The sequence below is a fragment of the Pithys albifrons genome, chromosome 1 (assembly GCF_047495875.1).
Source record: "Pithys albifrons albifrons isolate INPA30051 chromosome 1, PitAlb_v1, whole genome shotgun sequence".
NCBI lineage: Eukaryota > Metazoa > Chordata > Aves > Passeriformes > Thamnophilidae > Pithys > Pithys albifrons.
In genome coordinates, this window is record NC_092458.1 from 60602325 (window position 1) to 60625122 (window position 22798).

General features: G+C 38.3%; 1 protein-coding gene across 1 annotated transcript; it reads left to right on the forward strand.

Moving 5' to 3' along the window:
* The first annotated feature begins 11 nt into the window (after nucleotides 1-11).
* VPS36 (vacuolar protein sorting 36 homolog) lies at nucleotides 12-20890 on the forward strand. Its single transcript, XM_071552059.1, has 14 exons — nucleotides 12-247; nucleotides 1949-2017; nucleotides 5441-5511; nucleotides 7332-7446; nucleotides 8886-8975; nucleotides 10276-10362; nucleotides 13292-13324; nucleotides 13439-13516; nucleotides 13920-14054; nucleotides 14916-14981; nucleotides 15546-15610; nucleotides 16072-16156; nucleotides 18585-18661; nucleotides 18746-20890. Exons 1-14 carry the CDS (start codon nucleotides 152-154, stop codon nucleotides 18837-18839), a joined length of 1161 nt encoding a protein of 386 aa, XP_071408160.1. The 5' UTR covers nucleotides 12-151; the 3' UTR covers nucleotides 18840-20890.
* The last annotated feature ends 1908 nt before the right edge of the window (nucleotides 20891-22798 follow it).

The window sequence follows — 22798 nt, forward strand, 5'->3', positions numbered from 1 at the left end:
ACTGCCCTAGCACCGCCCGCGGGGGAATATGGCGGTCTCTCCCTGCGCCGCCGCCAGAGGGCGCGGCGCGGCCGCGCACGGTCTCGGCTCGCCCGGCGACTGCGGGCGGGGAGCGGCGGCCGCGGCCCGGTGAGACCCGGGAAGGGCGGCCATGGACAGGTTCTCGTGGACCACCGGGCTGCTGGAGCTGGGCGAGACGCTGGTGGTCCAGCAGCGCGGCGTGCGCCTCAGCGACGGGGAGGAGAAGGTGACGGGGCGGGGCCTGGCGGCGCGGCCGAGCCCGCGGTGCGGAGGAGGCCGAGGGCCCCGGGGGCAGGGGGGCAGCGGGGCCGTGGGTGTGGGTGGTATCGGGCGAGGGGCGCGACACGAGGGTTGTGGAGGGCCTGGGCCGCGGGCGGAGCGTCGGTCGGGGCTGTGGGAGGTCTGCGCCAGGGTCTGGCGGGGTTTGTCCCTGTGAGGAGATTGTTAGGGCGGAGTCCCAGGCTCGGAGGGACTCTCCTCGTCGACAGCCGCTGAACGTGAGCCAGCAGTGTGCCCAGGTGGCCAGGAAGGCCAGTGGCGTCCTGGCCTGTATCATCAGCAATAGTGTGGTCAGCAGGACCAGGGCAGTGATTATCCTCTTTACTGAGCACTGGTGAGGTTGCACCCTGAGTACTGTTCTGGGCCCCTCAGCTCAGGAAAGATATTGAGGTGCTGGAGCGGGTCTGGAGAAGGTCACCGAAGCTGGTGAAGGGTGTGGAACACAAGTCCCATGAGGAGCAGCAAAGGGAACTGAGAGTCTTTATCCTGGAGAGGAGGAGGCTCAAGGGAGGACCTTACACTGTACAACTGTCTGAGCGAGGTGGGGGTCGGTCTCTTCTCCCAGGCAGCTGGCAATAGAACAAGTGGGCATAGCCTTTAGCTGCACCAGGGACGGTTTAGGTTGGACAGTAGGAGGAATTTCTTCACAGACAGAGTGATTAGACATTGGAATGTTGGTGGAGCCACTGTTCCTGGAGGTGTTGAGGAAAAACTTAATATGGCATTCAGTGCCATGGTCTAGTTGACATGGTGGCTTTGAGTCATAGGTTGAACTTGATGATCTCAGAGGTCTTTTCCAACCTAATTGTTTCTGTGATTCTGTGAGAAGGGCCTTAGACCCTGTGTGCCACATGGAGGGAGGAGTGGGAATCCTGCAGGGTTTGTGCAGCTGGTGTTGCTGTCATGGAGCACTGTCCACTGCTTGGGCTGTCACTGCTGTATCAGGGCCAAGCCCTCCCTGTGTTACCCCACACAGCCACCTATGCCCTGGCTTTGATGTCACGTCCAGGGCATGATGAACAATCACACTGAAGTTGTCCTGGTGCTGTAAAATGCACTTGAGCTCTGGTCATCAAGGGTGCTGACTCTCCACTCTTGTCTGAGCCAGCCTGTTATTGCTTCATCTTACTGCTGGACTGACTCTTGACCTCCCCAGTTTTCCATACCACAGTAGTTGCATGCCCTTGTAAAAAGCTCTGAAAGTGTGCCTCAGATTTTACAACTCCTATGTGATAGATGTGTAGCATCTTCTTATTAGGTTACTTTACTTTTTTTGCATAACTTCTACTTTCTTTGTTAGCAAATAGTGTTTCAAAGTCAATAGCCCTGTTTAAAACACATTTAAGAATGTTTGTATATCTTGTACAGTATATGGAGGGAGGATCATTCAGGATTTCCTGGGAGGAAACTTTATACCCATGAAAAAGGAAGTTTGTGTATATCCATCTAATCCCTTTACACTAATTTTCTGCGTTGTTTCCTAAACTTTATGTATTTTGTTTTCTGAAAAAAGGGAGTGTTCTCAAAATATTGTTTTGTTGTATTGTTTGATTGCTCTGTTGTGATAAGGTGTAATGTTTCCAAGATCAGTATTTATGCAACTTACTGGTTACATTTGTTGTTTATCTGTTTTATTTTTCTGGTTTAGGTGAAATTTGATAGTGGAGTTTTACTGCTTAGCACACACAGACTGCTCTGGAGGGATCAGAAGAATCATGTAAGTCACACTTTTGTCTTCTGTATGTATTTCAGCTGTAAAGTCCATAATGAACAAGTAGCTTGCAATGAAAAGACTGCACATGGAGAGAAGATTTTTCCTTCCTTTGTTTTGTCTTACAATTATAGTTCATTTTTTGGCTCACAGTGGAAAGAAAATTATGTAGAAGAAAGTTCTTCCACCCAATTCTGCTCTATAAAAATAATCATGCAGACATGAGGAGGGATGGGAATGAATCTTAGTAACTTTGCTTTTCCATGGCACAAAAATAAAGAAGCAAAGAGCCTGCACTAAAAAACATTAGTTTTGAGACTGAAGTTGAATTTGTGTCAGGCAAATCACAATGAGAAGTTCTCTCCCATGCTCCTTGTCTAGGAAAAGCTTTTCTTCCTCATTGGTTTTAAGTCCAAGTTCCCCATGTCTTCTGCTCCCACTATATAGTCCCAAACCATGTTTTGATAACAGGACGTGTTTGGTGGCAGTATTATTTTTAACAGATCTGGCCCTCCCAGCTGCCTGTTCTGCACTGAACCCTCCTTTCAGTAAGCCAGAACATTTGTCTGTACTGCTGTGGACAGTTAGCAAGAGTTTAAGTGGCACTGCCAGAATTACAGTGTGGTAACACTGCTGCATAATGCTCTGCATCATCAACCCACAGGCTGACACTGCAGGCTGGAAGTGGGTGAGAAAAACTACAAACACATAGAAAGCTCTAAACATACTGACAACACGCACCACACTACAGGTGCAATTGAAGGAGAAGTTGTAGTCCTCAGACCAGGTTGGATTATGCTTGTTTTGGACACAATAATGTAGAAGTTTAGCCCTGGAAGCCAAAGTTTGGGCAGAGCACATTTAGATGACAGCTTTCCAAAGGCAAATTACTTTCCACTGGGCTAGTTTTGTGCAAGGATAGTGTAAGCACTTCTCGCAGCCAAAGACTGTTCACTACCAGGCATCACATCCTTACTCCAAAGCAGGGAGCTACTAATAGCCTTCTGAAGGTAATGTCACCAAGGATGTTCTTAATTTGTCAAAACAATATGTTTTTTTCTCTAGGGATTGTTTGCAGGAATAGCAGAAATATTTTTAGTACAAATTTTTCAAAATGTTTTAAGAGCTGTTACTGAGGGTGGGGTTACTGTTGCGCCAGTCAGGATTTGATTGTCCAGGCTGTGAAATGTTCTGTATAAATTACTGTGCTTTTTGCGCAGGCAACATGAGTTAATTTATTTATGTTAAACTATGTGTTAATCACTTCTTATTTATTCATCAGCATCTCTTTTTGGGAGGCGACCATGTACTACAACATACACTGCTTCTAGTCTTCTCGCTTGGACTTTGTTTGCTTGGAGTAATATTAGGCATTATGGCTTCAGCAGGTCTTAGAACTGACCATATCCCTATTCTCTTCTTTTCAACAAAAGGATGACGACATGTGTCTCTTTTCCCCAACTTCTCCCTCTGCTCCTAGGCCAGATGATTTCCTGTCCTCTTCCAAGATGGCTGAATTCACTAAATCAGCAGAGGGGAACCTTGGAGAATTAAGAAAAATAATTTTATTTTAACAAATTTACCCCAGCAAAGATTCTGACAAGGTCCAGGTTTGTTTAACAAAAGGGGCAGAAAGTTACCCAGTTCTGATTATGGAGATGTAATTAACTTTCTTAATGTGGTAAATAAAGCTGATTCATTTTTGAGCTCTTGAGACAGAAACATGGGGAGAGCACAGTGCCCTTTTATGTTCACGGTGAGTTGTTGCCTAAGCTCAGCTGTGGTGTAACATCAGACTTAGAAATCTTAGCTAGCTTACTTGTAGAGAGAGTTCCCTTTTATTGTGTCAGCAAACTTTAATAATAAATGGGACACTTGTCCTTAGGTGAAAATAGCAAACCTTCTTACAAACACAGACAGCTGTATTTTACAGCTGCTGTTTTTACATACTATCTGCAGTTGAACAGGATAGAAAATACATGAATGATTAAAAAAAATGGAATTCTGTAAACTTTTTTTTAGATATGTTTTGTACAATGTCTTAAATGATAAAATCATGCATAATGTGAACTTGAGACTTTAGAGAAAAAAATCCATCTATTTTTGTGTTCCTTTAGCTTCTCACATGAGGAAGGAGTCATTCTAAGCCCTTGTAGTTACAATGAGTTCATAACTTTCTATCTGTGAACTAAATGAATTAATCATTTTGGCAGTGTACATATAGTTGAACTCTTGTTATTTTCAAACCGTTTTTTACCAGAAGTATCCTATTGTGTATCTTTACAGTGTCCAGAGCTTTGTGGGTGTTTTACAAACAGTAACTGTTCTACATAAAGGCTGTAGGAACTAGAGCCATAGAAGAATCCAGATAGCTTGCATGAAGAGTTTTTAGAACAGGAAGTACAACCCATGTTTTTTCCCCATAGGAAATTTACTTACTAGTTGGAGTTCCTGCATGTACACTTCTCTGATCTTCAGTTTAATGGTTATTTAAATATTCCACGCAAAGAGAAACAATTTTGGTAGTAGGAATTGAGAGGGCCCTGTAACAGTGTCCACTGTAAACTCGTGTTAGGCGCAGCCTCATGGCAGGTGGAAGAGAGAGGCCCAAGGAGGGAATGCAACCTGTGTTTTCTTTATTCTGTGTGACTGTGTCAAGTACCAGGCTATTGTGTGGAAGGTGATGTTCACCAAAGCAAGGCCAGGCACCCAGTTAGGTGCTTTGAATAATTCCCTTAGCAATTTCTGTCGCAAATGCATATAGAAAGAGTTTAGCCTGGGCTAGATTAGTCTCCCACATATGGATAAAGTCTTGTTTCTTGTTCATCTTTGTTTTATCTAAAGCACAATGCAATACATTTGTGTTGAGATACATCAACTGCTGGATTCATTTCTTAGGTGTAGGACAGATGGAAAAATCCCTGTTGCACTCAGACAACAGTCTAGTTTTTTTAGACATTCAATATTTAAAAGACTGCTGATCTTGGATATTGTTTTAGCTCCCAAAGTAAAATGAGTGCAAAAATGTTAAGAACCTATGAGTATTGTGAACCTACAGAGATAAGCTGCAGTAGTGTGGAAATTTTAGTGTCTAAATTTTGAACTTGGAAATTTAACAAATCTCTAGATCTTAGTCCATTTATGAATCTACTTGTGGTTTTTAAAGTTGACAAAATGACACTTAAATTTGTTGTTTTGGGGTTTTTTTGTTGTTAACTAGAAATCAGTTTCAATTTTGTGTTATTTATCTACATATATTTCTCCTTTTTTGTTTCTGTTGTTACCATCGTATTTCATATAGAGTGCCTCAGACAGCACCTGTAGAAATCTGTGCTGTCTGTGAAATAGGAAAAGAGAACACTTGGGTTTAGAGAATGAATAGTCACGATATAGCTTTAATTTCTCTTGTGCTTATTTTGTTTGTTCCAGGAGTGCTGCATTGCTGTACCTCTGTCTCAGATTGTATTTATTGAAGAGCAAGCAGCTGGGATAGGGAAAAGGTAAGGTGGTCATCATAGTCCTTTTCAGATGGATACTTTGCTTATGCTTGTTATATGAGGTACCCAATATTATATTTTAATTCGTGGTAGGTTCCATTTGCAATCTAGGTTTCCAGATTGACAGCCACAAGGACCTGCTTTCCTCATCTGAGGTCAGATGTGTAAGAGAGTTGTGACAAAGCGCTGTTTGATGTGATTTGTTAAATACCTGTCTTGAAATCACAAACAAGTGTATGTTCTGGCATGCCATTTTCATTTGATTAGTCATAAAGGACAACAGTGATTTTACTGGATCTAAATTTGAAAGCCAATATTAGTCTTTTGTGACACAGGAATAGAAGCTTTGACAGATTTCATATTATATGACTTTTCATGACTGTATGATTGATTTTGAGCATGGAAATGCTAGTGATGGTTAGAAGCAACTCAAGTGTTTCCACTTACTGAATAACTAATTCAGTAGGTATGTATATAAGGAGTGTATAAGCCAGCAGTGCACTCAGGGTGGCCAAGGAGGCCAATGGCATCCTGGCCTGTATCAACAATAATGTGGCCAGCAGGACCAGGGCAGTGAATATCTCCCTGTACTTGGCACTGGTGAGGCCACACCTCAAATCCTGTATTTCTGAGCCCCTCACTTCAAAAAGCACATTGGGGTGCTGAAGTGTCTCTAGAGAAGAGCAACAGGGCTGGTGAAGGGTCTGGAGCACAAGCCACAGGAGGAGCAGCTGAGGGAGTTGGGGTTGTTTAGCCTGGAGGAAAGAGGCTTGGGAAGACCTTACTGCTCTCAAGTAGCAGTGTCAGGACAAGAGGAAATGGCCTCACGTTGCGTTGGGGGAGGTTTAGATGGAATATTAGGAAAAATTTCTTCACCCAAAGGGATGCCAAGCATTGGAACAGGCTGCCTGGGAAAACAGTGGAGTCACCATCCCTAGAGGTATTTAAAAGATGTGTAGATGTTGCACTTAAGGACATGGTTTATTAGTGGTGGACTTGGCAGTGCTGGGTTAACAGGTGGGCTTGATGATCTTAGAGGTCTTTTCCAACACAAAAAAATCTATAATCCTAAGTTTCACAAGAAAAAAAGAGGAAAAATATTAACTGGAGAAATATATACGTAGTTGACATCTGCTATCAGCCTCCAGTCAGATTGGTACGCTGAGCATATCCAGAAGAAATCAGGTAATTGACTAATGCTGGAGAAATCACGTAAATAAATAAGGACAAATGAAAAGAGTGTGGGAATGGCAGACTTGCAGTCATGTTATGATAGCGGTCTGTTGATGTTCCTAAAATAATGCTATCTGAAGGTTTGTTTTGGTGGTGTCATTTTAGATTGTTATTTCCATGCATGTTACCTTTGAATGTTGGTTTTGGACAAATTCACATACAGTGTTCACAAGTGACATATGCAAATGGAATAGGTTAAACATAATATTGGGACCTTCTGTTTTCCTGTGGCAAAGATAGTGTATTTTGGCTTTTGACTGGCAATAACTACTGGCAAATCAAATGATAACAGTCAGAGTTTTCAGAAATTACTTGAAATTTTAAAATTTAAGTTTATTCCTTAAGAATTGGTGGTAGGTACCTTTTAAATTTGTGAGATCATGCTGTTCTAGATGCTATAGCAGTTTTGGTGCAAGATATGCTTAGTCAAAACATTTAAATGTTGATGGTCAAATGTAAAGCATTATTTCATATACTTTAGCTCTTATGTGAGATAACGTTGATAGAGGTTTTGATGAAATAGTTAACTTTGATTGTAGAAATATTTTTTTAGATATTGCAGAGATCTCTTTCCTTTACCTTTTTCTTAGTGCCAAAATAGTAGTTCATCTTCATCCTGCTTCTTCAAACAAAGAGCCTGGTCCATTCCAAAGCAGCAAATATTCCTACATCAAGCTTTCTTTCAAAGAACATGGGCAGATTGAGGTAAGTTTTGTACCATGCAAACCCCAAGCACCTCAGATCTTTGGACATGCTTTTCTCCTCCTGCTGTGCTAGTGATAATTTTCCATGATCTTTCTATGTCTACTTTTGATGTGGAGCTTTTTCAATACATCCTTTTGGAAGACAAACACTATGAGTCTTCTGCGTTCAGCACTTTGGTTACATGATGCAAATAGAGTTCAAAAAACGTCAAGAGCCATTATTAGTCTTTGTCCTTACTTTAGTGGTTTTAGTATAATCTTATACTTACTTTTTAATCTACTAAACTGAACACAGGATTTTCCAAAATGACATCTCTGAAATCTGTTAAATGTTTAACAGAGTAAAAGCTGTTTCTTTGTAGCTTACTCTACTGAAAAGGAATCAAACAACTTATCCTTAATTATCTCTTTAATTTTATTGCTGAACACCTTTTGTTACCTCAGAACTTTCATTTTATACTTTATAATAGTTTTTTTTAACCTACACCAAATCCCAAAGGCTTTGAGCATTCTGAGAAAATTTTAATATATTTTAAAAACAAGGCTCATTCTAAAAAACAAAGAAATTGCACTCTCTAAAGAAATTTCACAGTGTAAGATCCTCGTTTGAAGAGACTGAGAACTTTAACTTTGAACAATGGAAAAGGCTGTACCTATTCACGGCAGAAAATTAGATTTTCAACTTATTAGAAGTGTTTTATAAATGCATGTGCATGATCAGATTCATTTCTTTGTGAGCAGTTTTCAGGTTATGAGGACTGTAGATTTAGGCATAGTTGTAATTGTATAGGTGTTTTGCCTAATCATAACCTTTTTTATTTTAATGTTATTGTTGGGTCTGAAAATTGAACTTGCTATGCTTACTGGTTGCCCAGCATATCACTTATACCCCAGCTTTTCTTGGGAATTCAGAATGCTTTCCTGTGAACCTGAACAACCATTACGATGGAATAGGCTTTCTGGATGTTGGTCAGTGGGATACGCTTAGTTTTAAGTAATTAACTAATGTCACCTTCTGGTATTAGCAATAAACAAATAGTTGATCTGTGTGGTTGTTTTTATATTGGTCAATTAACAAATCAATAGTAATTGAATTGTTCAACTTTCCTTCCTTTTAAAAGCATGTCTTTGAGCAAACCTCGACATTTTTAACTTTAGCATGGTTTGGAACATTTTGAATATCTGAAAGAAATATTTTACAATGGAAGTACTTGTGTGAGTTTAACTAGTTACTACATGGCTCCCCCTCTAATGTGTACATTTTGGAAGACTGGACGTTAAGAATTCCCAATAATGGATGTTGTATTGTGGATAGGTAGGTGCTACCACACTTGGTCTTGTAGTGAAGTTTATTTCATCTACCACCAAGATGCTAAAAAATACCCAGAGGTACTCTGCACAGTTTATGAAATGCCTGTTGTCACTTTTTAATATTTGCAGTTCTATAGAAGATTATCAGAAGAAATCACACAGAGAAGATGGGAGAGCATGCCCACTGGTCAGGCCATGCAAGTTAACAAGGATGCACAGGTATGTGCAGAGCTTCTGAGCAGAATCTGTATGTAATTTCTTGTTTCCACTTCTTGCTGCCCCCTACACTGCATCTGGCATTCCTCTCTAACCATCATAATGGACACATGTGGGAATTCAGCTTTACTTTGCTTATTTCTTCACTGGCATAAATTAGTTTCTCCTTTGCAGTTTTCACCTGATAGAACACAATGGCCTCTCTTAAGTGTGTTTACACTGAGTAGATGATCAGACATACACACACATAATTATGCAAATACAGTATATCTGCTTGCATATAATTTTATTCAGCATGAGAGATCTAATGAAGCTGGAAGATTTTTGGTCCTAGTTTTGGTTTCTGGGGTCTTTTTTGTGACTGGATGTAAAATACATACTATGTAATTTTTATATAGCTCTTTGAAAGCTATATATATTTGATTTAAATGTCTATTCTAGATAAGCTGTTGTTAAGGAGACTGTCATATTTTAGATTAACTTCTTTATCTGTCTGCATACTTCTGGGTTATAAACTGATAAACATGTAGATGTTGTTTTTATATATGATTATGTTGAATATATGAACATACAGTATTCTATGAATGGAACAAAATTATTTAAAAATTGTTCAACATCAAATTCTGTATGTCCTTCTTGGTAAATGTAGTACCTGTAAGCACAAGTGCCCTTGGAGTAATGGGATACCATGTACCCTGCATGAAGAATCTAATGAAAGTGCCTCATCTCTTGTTCTTAAGTCATAGCATTTCATTAACATCAATGTCCCAATGCAGTCAGAAATTTGAGGGCTGTCACCACTGCCACTTAGGTACCAGCCTTTCTAAAACACATTTGGCATCTAGTAAAAGTTTCACCATCACCTTCATGCTGAAACTTCTCAGCAAGGTAAATTAGACTGCACTCAGCATTGTGTTTCTGTGTCTATGTTTCTTCAGGCTGGGTTCCTGGAGGTTTAGATACACTCAGTCATTTCCACAGGTCTAGTATAGGTGTTCACATGGACTCAGGAGGCTATAATTGAGATGTACAGGAATACTCAGTCTGGATCAGGCTTCATATTAATAGTGTCAATACAATAATATCATTTTCTGTCTAGTACAGCAAATTCATGTGTGTTTCATGCTTACTGTTTATTTTTTTACACTAGTTTAAAAAATACTGTCAAGAAATGCATGAAATATTGTATGAATGATGTCTGCTCTTTTGGGGGAACATTTCCTGTTCTGTAATTTTCACAGTGAGGCAGATGAGAAAACTTAGCATTTCCCATTTTGATTCTTTCCTTTGTTTTTTTTTCCAGGCAGGAAGAATAAGGGCTGTAGGAATTGTAGGAATTGAAAGGAAATTAGAGGAAAAAAGAAAAGAGACCGACAAAAACATTTCTGAGGTAGGTACTTCTGAAGTTTCAAGGTCAACCACCTGTCTGAACCACTTACATTCATTCACACTTTCTTTTAGGAGCTGGAGCAGCTAAGACTGTTTATTTTTTTGGTTGAGAAGTCTGAATTGATTGAGTGTGTAGTTTACATTTATTTATTTTCTTTAACCGGCTTGTCAATATATGTAAAGGTACTTAATTTTGGCAGTTCCTTTCAAGAGGACTGTTCTTTGAAACTAACAGTGTGTATTTATAAAATTAATCTTGATAGAATTAGAAATCTGAGTTCAGTGACTGTTCATCAGGGGAAGAAGAACACAAAGACATCTACTATGTTTGGGGGTGGGTGTCCTTTTTTAAATTAATTTTTGTTTCAATTGAGAATTTAATATATATTAAAAATATGCTGATCCAAGCATCTGCACATAACTGGGGTGAAGTTAGGTTTTCATCATATAAATACTCAGTTTTTTAAAGGTTAGATTGAGGCTTATAATTACAGCAAGATGATTTGCAGCCCAGGCATTGACAAGATGTTCCAAGTTTATTTGGAAAGTACCTGAGTTGGATGGAGACCATCCTTTTCCCCAGAAACAGCACAATAGTTGAATTCCAGTTACTAATACTGATGGACAAGAGAGGCATTTAATTTCTTCTATATCCCTGAGAACAATATCCTCAAAAATAGTCTGATTCTGTCTTGGTAGTAGAGATTGATACAGAAGTACTCATAAACTATATGCAACAGATTTGTTCTTGTGGCAAATCTTTATGGGATTCAGTGTACCATGATTAAGAAGGCATTCCCTGCTTTAATACATAAGAGAATGATCGTACCTTTGCAGGCCATGAGCTGTTTCAGATACTAGTAACATTAAACTTTTTTGCTTTTTGTCTCTGAGGAATGTAATGAATGAACTTTTGTGTAGTTCAAAAGGTACTGTGGTGACATGCATGTGTATATAGTTCAAAAGGTATTGTCTGCTTATTTTTCCTTTAATAGCTTTGTCAGAGAGTAAAAGAAATCCATTTATACATGTTGTATGAACAGAGGAAAACATGACTTGTAAAATCCTGCCTTCCTCCAGCTTTAAATGTTATAAATTACTTAATTTAAAAAATGGTGCCCTGGCTTCCAGGAAAAGGCTTCCTGCATCTGCTGTTCAGTGCTGATAAGAATCCAGTTCTTTAGCCCTTTGTTTATCTGAGGAAGTTCCTGTTAGGTGTGTGCACATTCCCCTTTGTTTCCAGGCCTGCCCTCAGTGAGTCAGGCAGAGGAGGAGTTAGACACAGCATGCTGTTTATTTAGCTAAATCAAGGGTTCTTTTGATGAACAATGTTTTCATGCAGGTATAGAGATTAGAAATAAGCTGGGAAAAGTCTTGGTAGAAAACATATTGTTGATACCATTTACAAGTACAGTAGAAGGATGCTGATTTACACTAGATATTGGGAAATCTATTGTAAATTATTGAATTTGGCAGATTAGGGAGTGAGAAGAAATATTCCAAGGAGAAGCTCTTGTTCTCATAGTGGTAAATTATTGTTCTATGGTGGTATATTTTCTTTTCTTCCTTTGGATCTAGGTTTGTCCCACTTAATTTTGGACATCTAACTTAGGTACCAAGAGGCTAAACTTCTCCAGTCAGTAGAGAAACAATGGCACCATTAGGTGTTCAGATAAAAAGCAAACCCTGTCCCTTCCTAGAGGAATCTCCTTTTCTTCTTTGCATGTTTAATCTCAGACCAATAAGGTTCTAAGTAAGGCACCTAAATGTAGATGGGAACAATTGAGTCTTCCTGCAAAAATACTGCTAAAATGTGTCTTTCTAGTGGATGATGGGTCAGAAAAGCCAAGAATCACGCAGAAGCAGTGACCAGAAGCTGTAGGCAAGATTTATCTCTGGTCATTTGACGTACTCTAACTGAGCAACCCTATTTACTTGTGGCTGGAGGGCTTGGTGCTTCTGTCAGGCAAACTTTAGCTGACAAGATTCAGGAATTTCTCTCACACTACTTGTTCAATAAAGGTTGTTTGAAAATGTTGACCACCTGGACATGTTGTTGTGTATTTGAGAGAAGTGAGGGGGGAGGCTGAATATATGGTGATAAGGATGGGAGAAAAGAGTTGCTTTTTAATATTAGGAGCATGAATGGAATTGTTAGCTCTTTTTTTTTTACCATGAATCTTTTAATGGTAGTTAGTTACCATTACTAGAAGTTTTGCATTTCAGTATACTTTCAGCTATTTTTAAAGAATGTTTTATTTAAGCCTTAAAATACCCATTTGTGCGTTGTTGTAGAGTTGTATTTGAGACCATAGCAGTTCACTGTGATATTTAAATGAAGAGCTGTTGCCACACATTTCCAGAGGTTTTGTCTCTTCAGTTAAGCATACATGTGAAAGCTCTTCCTTGCTCACTTAAAATGGCTGTTTCTTACTAACTTATTAACATCAACTGATTAAAGTAAAACTCTTGTCCGGAGGACAGCTGGCTTGCTGCTGGCCAGAAACAATAGGTCTCCTTGAGTGAGAGTTAACTGTTGGAGGAACATCTGCCATCACCACCAAGAAACCTTCCCCCAGTTTACAGGAGAGCATAATGAACTTCAACAGTTTAATCTTTCCTGGGACTCAGTAGCTCACTGTTCCTTCCTATAATGGACTTCTTAAATCACACTGAACTACTGTTCACATACTGGGAAAGTGTGCAATTGTTTGATTCTCTTCTTCGTTATTTGTTGTTTATGTTTATTTTAGGTATAAGACCTGATATAAAATAGATGTATCAACAAATTATGTATGATATATCCTATTGTAGCATACTAACCTGAAGGGATGGAAGCTCCAATGGCTAGCTTGAATGGGTGTAAAAAGGCAGCTCCTGTATCCATGAAGCTGAATGCTGTAATTAAACTGATCCACTTTTTGTTTCAGGCTTTTGAAGATCTTAGCAAACTAATGGAAAAGGTATGTATGGCATGTGTCACTTGTCCAAGTACACTTACACTTGTTTTCTCAGTTTTAAGCATGCTGTTCACTGTTGAGTTGAAACTTGGCTTATCTATGTGTCTTTCTTCATAGGCTAAAGAAATGGTGGAGTTATCCAAGTCAATAGCTAATAAGATTAAAGAAAAACAAGGTGACATCACTGAGGATGAGGTAAATGAATTTTGTTTTTAAAGTTAACAAGAATGTTCCTATGAAAAGCAAAATGCTGTCCAGTTAATACACATAATGTTAATAAAAACCACTTGCTGGTTGGTTGTGTTTTAGTCCCTTATACTTTGTGTAGAATTTACTTGTTTAGTGTTAATTTTTCTATTAAGACTTCTTGAACACAAAGATTTTACTGCTTTTATATGAATTTTTCTATTTTTTGACTTCTGCCAGTTAAAAAAAACTTATATTAGGTCTTGCTTTCTCTTTGCAGGTAATTGACTTTATTAGTAAAGGATTTATTCACCAAAACTGCCTTATAGTAATAAAATCAAAGACTTTTAAAGACCAGAGTAATTCACTAACTGATGTACTTTTAAATTTATTTCTTTGTTTGCTTGTTTAGACTATAAGGTTCAAGTCCTATCTACTGAGTATGGGTATAGCTAATCCAGTTACTAGGGAAACATATGGATCTGGTACACAATACCACATGCAACTGGCAAAGCAACTGGCTGGGATACTGCAGACACCATTAGAGGTAAAGTGCCTCATTTTGCACCAGCATTTTCTGTGTCTTGCTGAATTTTGATGTAACCGTGTTTTGGCTGCAGTGCTGTGCCCCTTTTTAAAGTCTCAGATTTAGCAGCACAGCCTCACATTCAATGTTTGTGGGAGGAATATATATCCTCTTTATGAATAAGAAAGCTTAAATATAAGTAAGAATTTGCAACATTCTTCTATTTGCAAAATACCTGTGAGATTTAGAAAATTGTAAGAGTGCTCTTTCATCTATTTAAACAGTCCTGCATTCATCCCTTCCTGCAGAATATCTTTTTAAAAAGACAGTGAAATGACACTGACTGAAAATACTAGTAATCAGTCTTTAAACTGCTTTAAAATTACAGGACAGAATTATGAATTAGATTACCTGCCCTTAGTAATATCTCCTGGTTTAATTTATCTAAAGCTGTTACAGAGTTCAGGATTCTCACCAAAAAGATTTCATGTTGCAACTTGTAAGGTTACTAAAAAGTATACATATTACAGTATTTTTGTGAAAGATCCCTACTGTGATTAGAATGGAAAACTGAGTTTGTCTGAAAAGTGAAAATGGCAAATTAATTGATAGATTTAATATATTGATATTTCTTGTTCCTGTTTCATACATTTTATGTCTGCTTTAAAATCAAAGTAATTTCATGGTCTTCGGGTGTAGCATCACTGTGTTTTGTATTTTAAAATGATTAGCTTAAGATACAATAATTTACCTCTTTAGTTTTCTTCACTCAGGCCCATCATTTAGCTCCTCTGTTTTACCTGTTTCATCAGTCACATGCAAGCAGAGATACTGTTTCCTGCGTTAATGCCATTTCTCTTACCAGTCTTGTGCTTAACACAGGAGCGAGGAGGGATCATGTCGCTCACAGAAGTGTACTGTCTGGTGAATCGTGCACGAGGGCTAGAGGTGAGAAGCTGTTTTTGTTAAATATTTTATGGAATGTACTTCAGTGATAAGGTAATTAAAGAAAAAGGATAAAAATGTTCCCTAACAATTGCTTATTTTGCCTGTCTAACAGCAAGAAGTGATCAGCCCTTTATTAAAATTAGGGGGGTTTTACGTTTTTCCGTTCTCCTGCTTATGTGTAATGTTTATGTATCCTTTATGAGTCGTGATAATGTGTGCGGCTTTTTATAGTACCATGTAAAAGGGAAAATCCATCCTTATCTGGAAAGAAAACTTAAAGGACAAAAACTGCTAAAGAATGGTGAATGTTTGGGGGGTTGTTTTTTTTACAAAATACAACAATTCTTTCTGTAAACAGGGTGAGAAGGATTATTATAGAACACACAATAAGGGAACAGAAAGGAGAATAGAACCCAAGAAAATAGACTGCACAATTGAAAGGAAGAAAATAATGATAAGTGTAGCCTGGTGTATTTTATAGCTGTAGTTATTGAAACTGTTGTGATGTTGTGCTGTATACCTAAAATGCAAGCTGTGAATAAATATGTTTTACTATTTTAATAGTTGCTGTCACCAGAAGATTTAGTAAATGCTTGCAAAATGCTGGAATCACTGAAATTGCCAATAAGGTAAGAGCTTTACAGATTTATTTATAAAACATGGCACTCACAGGTCAGACTATGATGATTTAATATTTTCCCTGTTAAAAAAAAACAAACAACAGAAATCTACTGCAAAGTCATTCTTTGCTTAAAGAATGCTGCTGTATGCACCAATATCCAGTCAACATCAAAATACTAATTTTTAGCTAGGGTTCACTTTGCTAGGAAAACATTGTTTTCACTTCCAGTACAGTTTTTTTGGACTGCGAAAATGGTTTAACCAAGACCAGACATGTGCCCCACTCATTTCGATCTCTTCAGATTTTGAAGATGCTACTGAGCTTAAGTTCATTTTACAGTTTGTTTGGATTTTTTGGCTTCTTTTTTCCCCTTTTTGTGCTGTTTTTATAGGAATGGTTGCATTAGAAATGTGACCATAGGTGACATGCACAGGGTTTTTATTTGCTTTGCCTCTTTTTTGATTTTAGACTTCGGATGTTTGACAGTGGCGTGATGGTGATTGAACTCCAGTCTCATAATGAAGAGGAAATGGTAGCTTCTGCTTTAGAAACAGTGAGTGTACTTCATTTCCTTCAGTGTTCTGCCCATGCTAGGGAAAATTAGACACATTAGGTACAGAAACTTGAGGTGCGAGATTTCCTTTTTAGGCTTTTAAATACAAAATATTCCACTTCCATATCTTCTGAGAGTAACATTTAAATTGCACTTCTCATCTTCAAAGTTGCGTGCAGGCAATAATCCTAGTCATGGCTTTCTTCTTAAGGAGTAAATCTGTCTCTTCAAACTTTATTAACCTACACCCTTCCTCCAAATCTTTTGCACCGTAGGGTGAAATTCGTAGTAAGTACTGAGCCCCTAATTTAACAGAAGTACACTTCAGGCATTGGACACAATGTGCTTGAAGGCAGTGGAAGCAGCTCTTAACTGTTGATATAGGTAGTTGTTTTGTTTGGTTTTAATTCATAAAACAGTACATGGTACGAGTAACATTGTGTCCTGAGTTTGCTGCTGTGAGGAGCACTCAGTTGGAGAATGTATAAAATTAAGCCAGCTTCATCAGGAAAAAAACTGGTATAAATTGCTCAGTCTCATAAACCTTTGTGGTATTGCTGCCTCTGGACACTTCAAAGTCCTGTTATCCCATTATTAGGTACGTTTTTCTGTGTCTCTTTCAGATTAATATAATTTTTGGGTTTTCACACAGTTGAGTAAAGGCTAATTCAGTGTATCTAAAGTTAAACATTAAAAGTCAAAGAGGACTTTGACTTGGGCAGTCAAGAAAAAGTAGAGCTATAACCAACAGCTTCTCACTTGACATGAGGTAGACTCTTCAGTGCATTTTTCATGATTGTTACCTTACAGCTTTCATTCATCCAAAAGGTGTTTAGATAAGACAAATGTATATAGCCATCTAAAAGATTCCATCCTAAATTAATAAAACTAAAATGTTTAAATCTTTGAATATATGTTAATATTTTCAGTTTATTTTATTGTATATACAGAAAAATACATACTCCATTTTTGAGGGTTTCTTCTGATTATTTTTAGTTTCTAAATAATTTTTGCCTTCAGTAAGAACACTTATCTCTTTGAAAGGAAAGGAAAAACCTTTTTTGATAACAAAGGAGGTTAACTGCAAAAAGTAACAGATGGTGTGGATTTACTACCAAAGTGCCTTTTTTCTGTTGTTTTCATAATATGAGACTCTGTAGAAAAATGTAAGGGAGAGGCTTCAAATGAGGAAGGCAAGCCCATAAGGAAATGGGAAGATGAGATCAGACTTGTGGCCAAAAGCACCCTGTACATTAAGTTCTGAGAAGTGAAAGGAATCCATTGGGTTTCAGAGAGGAAAAAGATGTGGTTTTGAATGGCTGGTGAAGACAGGAAATGACATGGATGTCAAAGGAATCTGAAGTCACACTTGATGAGAGTAGTGGTTTGGAAGGAAAGATAATTAATCACCAATTGTATAGCTGACTTCCACTACTCTGATTTGATCACTTAGCTTCCTAAAATCTCATGTTAGGACTAATTTAATCTGAGGTTCTGTAAAAGGACTACTGCTGAAAATGATGCACAGTAGACCCCTCCCCACCCCATTATGTGGGAAGCAGGAAATGGCAACTACATCCGGAATTACAAGTTTGCTTAAATGTAAAGCAATGGAGAAATGGAAGAATTACTAATTTTTAGGGTAATAAAACATGTTTATCTGGGAAATTCAATGCAGTAATAAGTCTAGACTTCATGTCTGCTGTTCATCTAGTCTTTTAAACATCCACATGTCTCACGTGTGTGTGAGAAGCTTTCATTTTAGCATGTATTCAGTAGTGTGGTTGAGACAAAGGGGCCAAAGTTTTGGCTCCCAAGACTGAACCTGTTTTTTGTGTCAACAGAAAGTGATGGTGGCATTTGCTTATCCCTCTAGTATGCTTTAATATCATGTGAAGTACAAGGTTTGAGGATTTTCCTATAGGCAGGGGGTATATTTTAAATCCCATTAAATTCTTCACTTTCACCCGAAATGACTTAAATTTCTACACTGATGACCTGCCCTGAACAGGTCTTTTATTTCCTCATTCAGGCTTCAGTGTTTGCAGAATCACTTAGTACAGTTGGGCTGTGTTGTAAATACTGATCATGACAGTATACTGCTGTCTGAGCCATTCCAATTTTTCTATTCATTTGGTCCCAAGGCATCTTTTAAAAAAATTCCAGAGGAAGGGGTAACATAAAATTTTTTTACAGATCTAATTGTTTCTATGTTTCTTGGCAATTTCCCCAGGGCACAGAAGAGATATTTTTAAGGGAAAATACTCATAATTAATTGTACTTTTTAAAAATGGAAACAAACTAATTTTCTTCACAAGGGATTTGTTACCAATTTATCACTTCTCAAGGGTAGACCTGATTCAGTAGCTGAGAGAACTTTGTTGTTCTTTTAATGCCATAGTTTATTTGTGTATTTGGTTTTTGACAGGTATCTGAAAAGGGTTCTCTTACAGCTGATGAGTTTGCGAAGCTGGTGGGGATGTCTGTTCTCTTAGCCAAAGAAAGGTAAGTAAGAATTGCTGTGTTTAATACTTGAGTTATCATGTTGTCCTGAAGTAATAAAGCACATCTTTTTTTTGCTTTCTCTAGGCTGCTTCTTGCTGAAAAGATGGGTCATCTTTGCAGAGATGATTCAGTGGAAGGCTTGAGATTCTACCCAAATTTATTTCTGACACAAAGCTAATGTCATTTGGATACAATTTTTATGTAACAGTTGAACAAGAGAGCATAGGGCAGAATCTTTCCAAGAACTGGCTTTAAATTTTTTATTTTGTTAGTCAGCTGCAACAGACATGAACATTGCAATGCTTTACAGTTCTCAGGTATTTCAAGTGCTGAATCCTCTTACATGGAATCACAAAGTCAGAAGTGTGTCCTTGTCTCAAACCAACTTGCTCATTTTTCAAGTTTTATTTGATGTGCTCTGTAGTTTCTCATTTCAAGAGAAGTCAGATGAAGATTCCACACAAGTGAAAGCGGAGAGAATATCCCTGTAGTCTGCCGTGGGGGTCAGCACCCAGAAGACAGGTTACTGCATACTCCAATTTTGGCTTGTTTATGTCTAGAGCAACAAAGCAGACAGATGTATCCGCAGTGATAAGAAAAGTGACTTTGGTGTGTACTGAGCTATAAGCAACAAACCAGTGTAGAATAACCCCTTTTCCCTGAAGTGATGAACAGTTTTCTAAGAGAGGATCTTGGGGTTCTGTACTTTGATACAGAAAGAACCTGCTGCAGGAGAGATTATTCTGTGTTAGGTGAATCTAGAAAGCATGGTGTTTATTTTATCATATTTTATGCTGATGTCTCAGATAGAAACACTGTTAGCACAGACTTCCTCTCTTCTCTTGCCTTGCCATCTTCCTTCCTGTCATTTTGCTGCACTTTGAGTGCCCTTTCTCTGTCCTCTGTAGCAGAGTGGAGCAGCCTCCTGTCACTCTATCAGACTGTGCTTTAATGTGCTTGGTTTTTATCTTGTACTTCTAACAAAAGATCATTTGTTTTCTTCATGAGCCTGTTACCTGCTTTGGGGAGACAGTTCATTTGCATATCTCCTATCTGTGAAAATTAATATGCTTTCAATATTGAAGGGAGGAAGAAGACTATCACCCTGTGTTTAAGAGTCACAAGTTATCACATTGTTTGGTATTGCTTACCCTGTGTTCACACTGAATGCATTTGATAGCCTCAGTTTTCATAACTCCAGTGGAGTTGCTACACTAGTTGAAGATCTGTTGTCACGATAACAACAGTTACGTAGATGTTTATGATCCACATCACCTAAATTTTTGGCATTTTGAAATGACAATTTTCAATAATAAATAACAAAACTAATTCAAAGTATGGGCAAGGACAACACATAGATAACTGTATTGTGGTTGTAATGGCCAAATCAACATTAAGACAAAGGACAAAAAGGCTTTTAATAAGAGCCTGAAAATATTTTCAGAACTATTTTAGTGTTACCACAGCTTAAACATGGGTTAAGAGCCTGCCAATAAGGAGCTAACTGCAGAGATCCATCCCTACAGTGATGATGCCTGTGGTTTGTAGGATGCTCATTTAGATCTAGCGAATTGTCCTCTTATCCTTGTCACGGCAAACTTTCATGCAGTGCTTCCTTTAGGGCAGTTTTCCCCTGCTCCATGAGAATTCATTTGACATTTATTTGACACAGCTAAAGGAACCAGCTCCACACTATTCTTACTGTGTTAACCCCCAGTATAATCTTTTTTGGAGCCATACAGTTTGCTGCTTTCCTTCATCCTCTCCACAACCCACCGAAAATGAGGTACACCAAGATCACACTTCTAGGGAGGGACTGAAAAGCGAGAAATTCAGAAGGAAAAAGCTTTTTTGTGACAACTGTGTCTTTGTCTGATACCAAACCTGTCATGGGAGACCAATGGTTTGTGGGCCTGAACCTCTCCCCACATGGGGCCATGTCTTATGCAGAAAGAACAAAAGCTGAAAGGAAATGCCAAGTGTTAACTCCCAACCTCTGTTCCTTCAACCTTTAGTATTTCATTATCTTAATTAAGCAATAATAATACAGCCTATTTAGAATAATGGTACCTTCTTGAGCTTTTTTTCACCCAAGATTTTTCCTTGACTTTTCTTTTCTACAGAGAAGAAATCTATAGGGTAAATTGCATAGCTGGTTTAGAATTTAAACATATACATGAGAAAATTACTACTAAAAGTAATAAAATTGAAACATTTTCTTAAATAGTTTGCTCTATTGAGTTTTTTGTCTTTCTAAATGTTTTAGGCAGCTTTAAAACCTTTACACATCAAAATCTTGTGGTTCCGTGGGGCGGATTTTTAATGCATAACTCATTTTTGCTGTTTCACTTTTTACCTAAAAGGGTTGCAAGGTAGTTTTAAGGGCAGAATTAAATGTAATTAGAATATCCTGGTTCTGTTACTGAGTAGCCTGTGACCCATCACAGCCAGAATAGTCAAACTACAGATGTCTACACAAGCACCACTTTCTTGAGGGAGCCAGTCTAAGTTCAAGCCAAGCATTTATATTTGTGTGTTTGCACTGGGAAGGCATTTGGCACATCTAAACATGTTTTTCCAGCTGACATACGGCAGAAATCATGTACCTGAAACCATACCAAGAGCCAGCTGTTGGGTGAACAAGTGGAGTGACATGTTTACTGGTGTGTGGTACCATGGTAGTACATCACACTGTCCTAAACTCTCATTGTCCAGTCCCGTTTCCTCTGGTACTACTAGCAAAAAATCTATTTTCTGTATTGAAGCAGGATTCGAGGAGAGTGGGAAATGTAGGAATTGCAATTCTTACAAATGATACTAGTTTAATATAGAGGGTTCATATATGAACCTTTCCTGCTTTGATTATTCCTGGGATATTTGTATCATGATATATGACCATTACCTCATTTTGCCAGGGCTGCCCAATTACATGGTCCTGTGAATAGAAGTCTGTTCAAAAAGTGCTTGACTTTTTTTTGAGCAGTATTGAATGGTGATTTGAAAATATTTTATACCTCTGACAAGAGAACACTCATCAGGAATCTGTATATCTTCTCCATTTCTCCTTTGTTTTCAGGAAAATTATATTCAGCCTATGGAAATACAGATCTAATCCAGACCATATTTCTGAAGTGCAAATTTTTTTTTCCTCTGAAAAGTATATATGTATGTGTATTTTTAAGTCTTCAGAAGTGTATCTTTAATAATCATTACTGGGTGCATATTGATTAGCTAAACTCTTTGATGCTCAGTTCTTTTAACAGGACTTTTATGGTTTGTCCAAAGAGTTTGACTGTGCTTCTTCTAAAATTAGTGCAAGTATTGTCACTGAATTCAGGAGGACAGTAGTGGGAGACAGTGGGAGTCTGTTGCCAACAGTTGAAGTTCCTGCTTCCTGAAGCCTGGGAGGGTCTCACTTTCAACTGGACAGTTCTTTCAAAGTACACGCTGAAAAGGCAGAAATGGCCAGTTCAAAATTACTTGTGGGTTTTATAAGAAGTCATTGTTTTCTCTGAGAGGAACTCCTCTCCAGTGTATTTTCTGATGAGCTAGACTGACCAATCTAACTGCGTTGCTTCTATTCTAGCAGTTCCCATTTCATCCTAATTCTCATCCCTTTAGACATTAATATGAAATGCAAGACTGGGTAGATGCAGGTCATCTGCTGGGAAGACTTCAATGCTCATTTTGTTCTCCCAGGACTAAGCTACAAGTACTCAAGCTGAGAGGATACTGCAGATATGTCTGTTGGCAACATTAGCCTGTATTTTAAGGAACTATTCAAATACAGAGATCCCAGGTAGTTGTCCTGGCCAGCAGGCTTGAGTGTCATTTTTCTTTGTGGCTTAGAATTAAAGTAGAATTAAAATAAAAAATAAAATAAAAAAAAAACAACCAAAAAAAACCAAAGCAAAACCAAATCAAACCACAAAAATTTCAGGAGTTAGTGAGGCAACTTCGGCTTTAATAAATTCCATAGCCTGGAAGTTGGCATGTGCTCATGCTCATGAGAGGTACACCTGAAGAAACCACCCTGCTTCATATGTCTGTTCTAGACCAAAGACCAGGTAGGCTTTTGGGTCTCCTGTTTTCCCACTGGACTGACAATAGTGTGTCTTCAAATTTCTGCTGACGAAA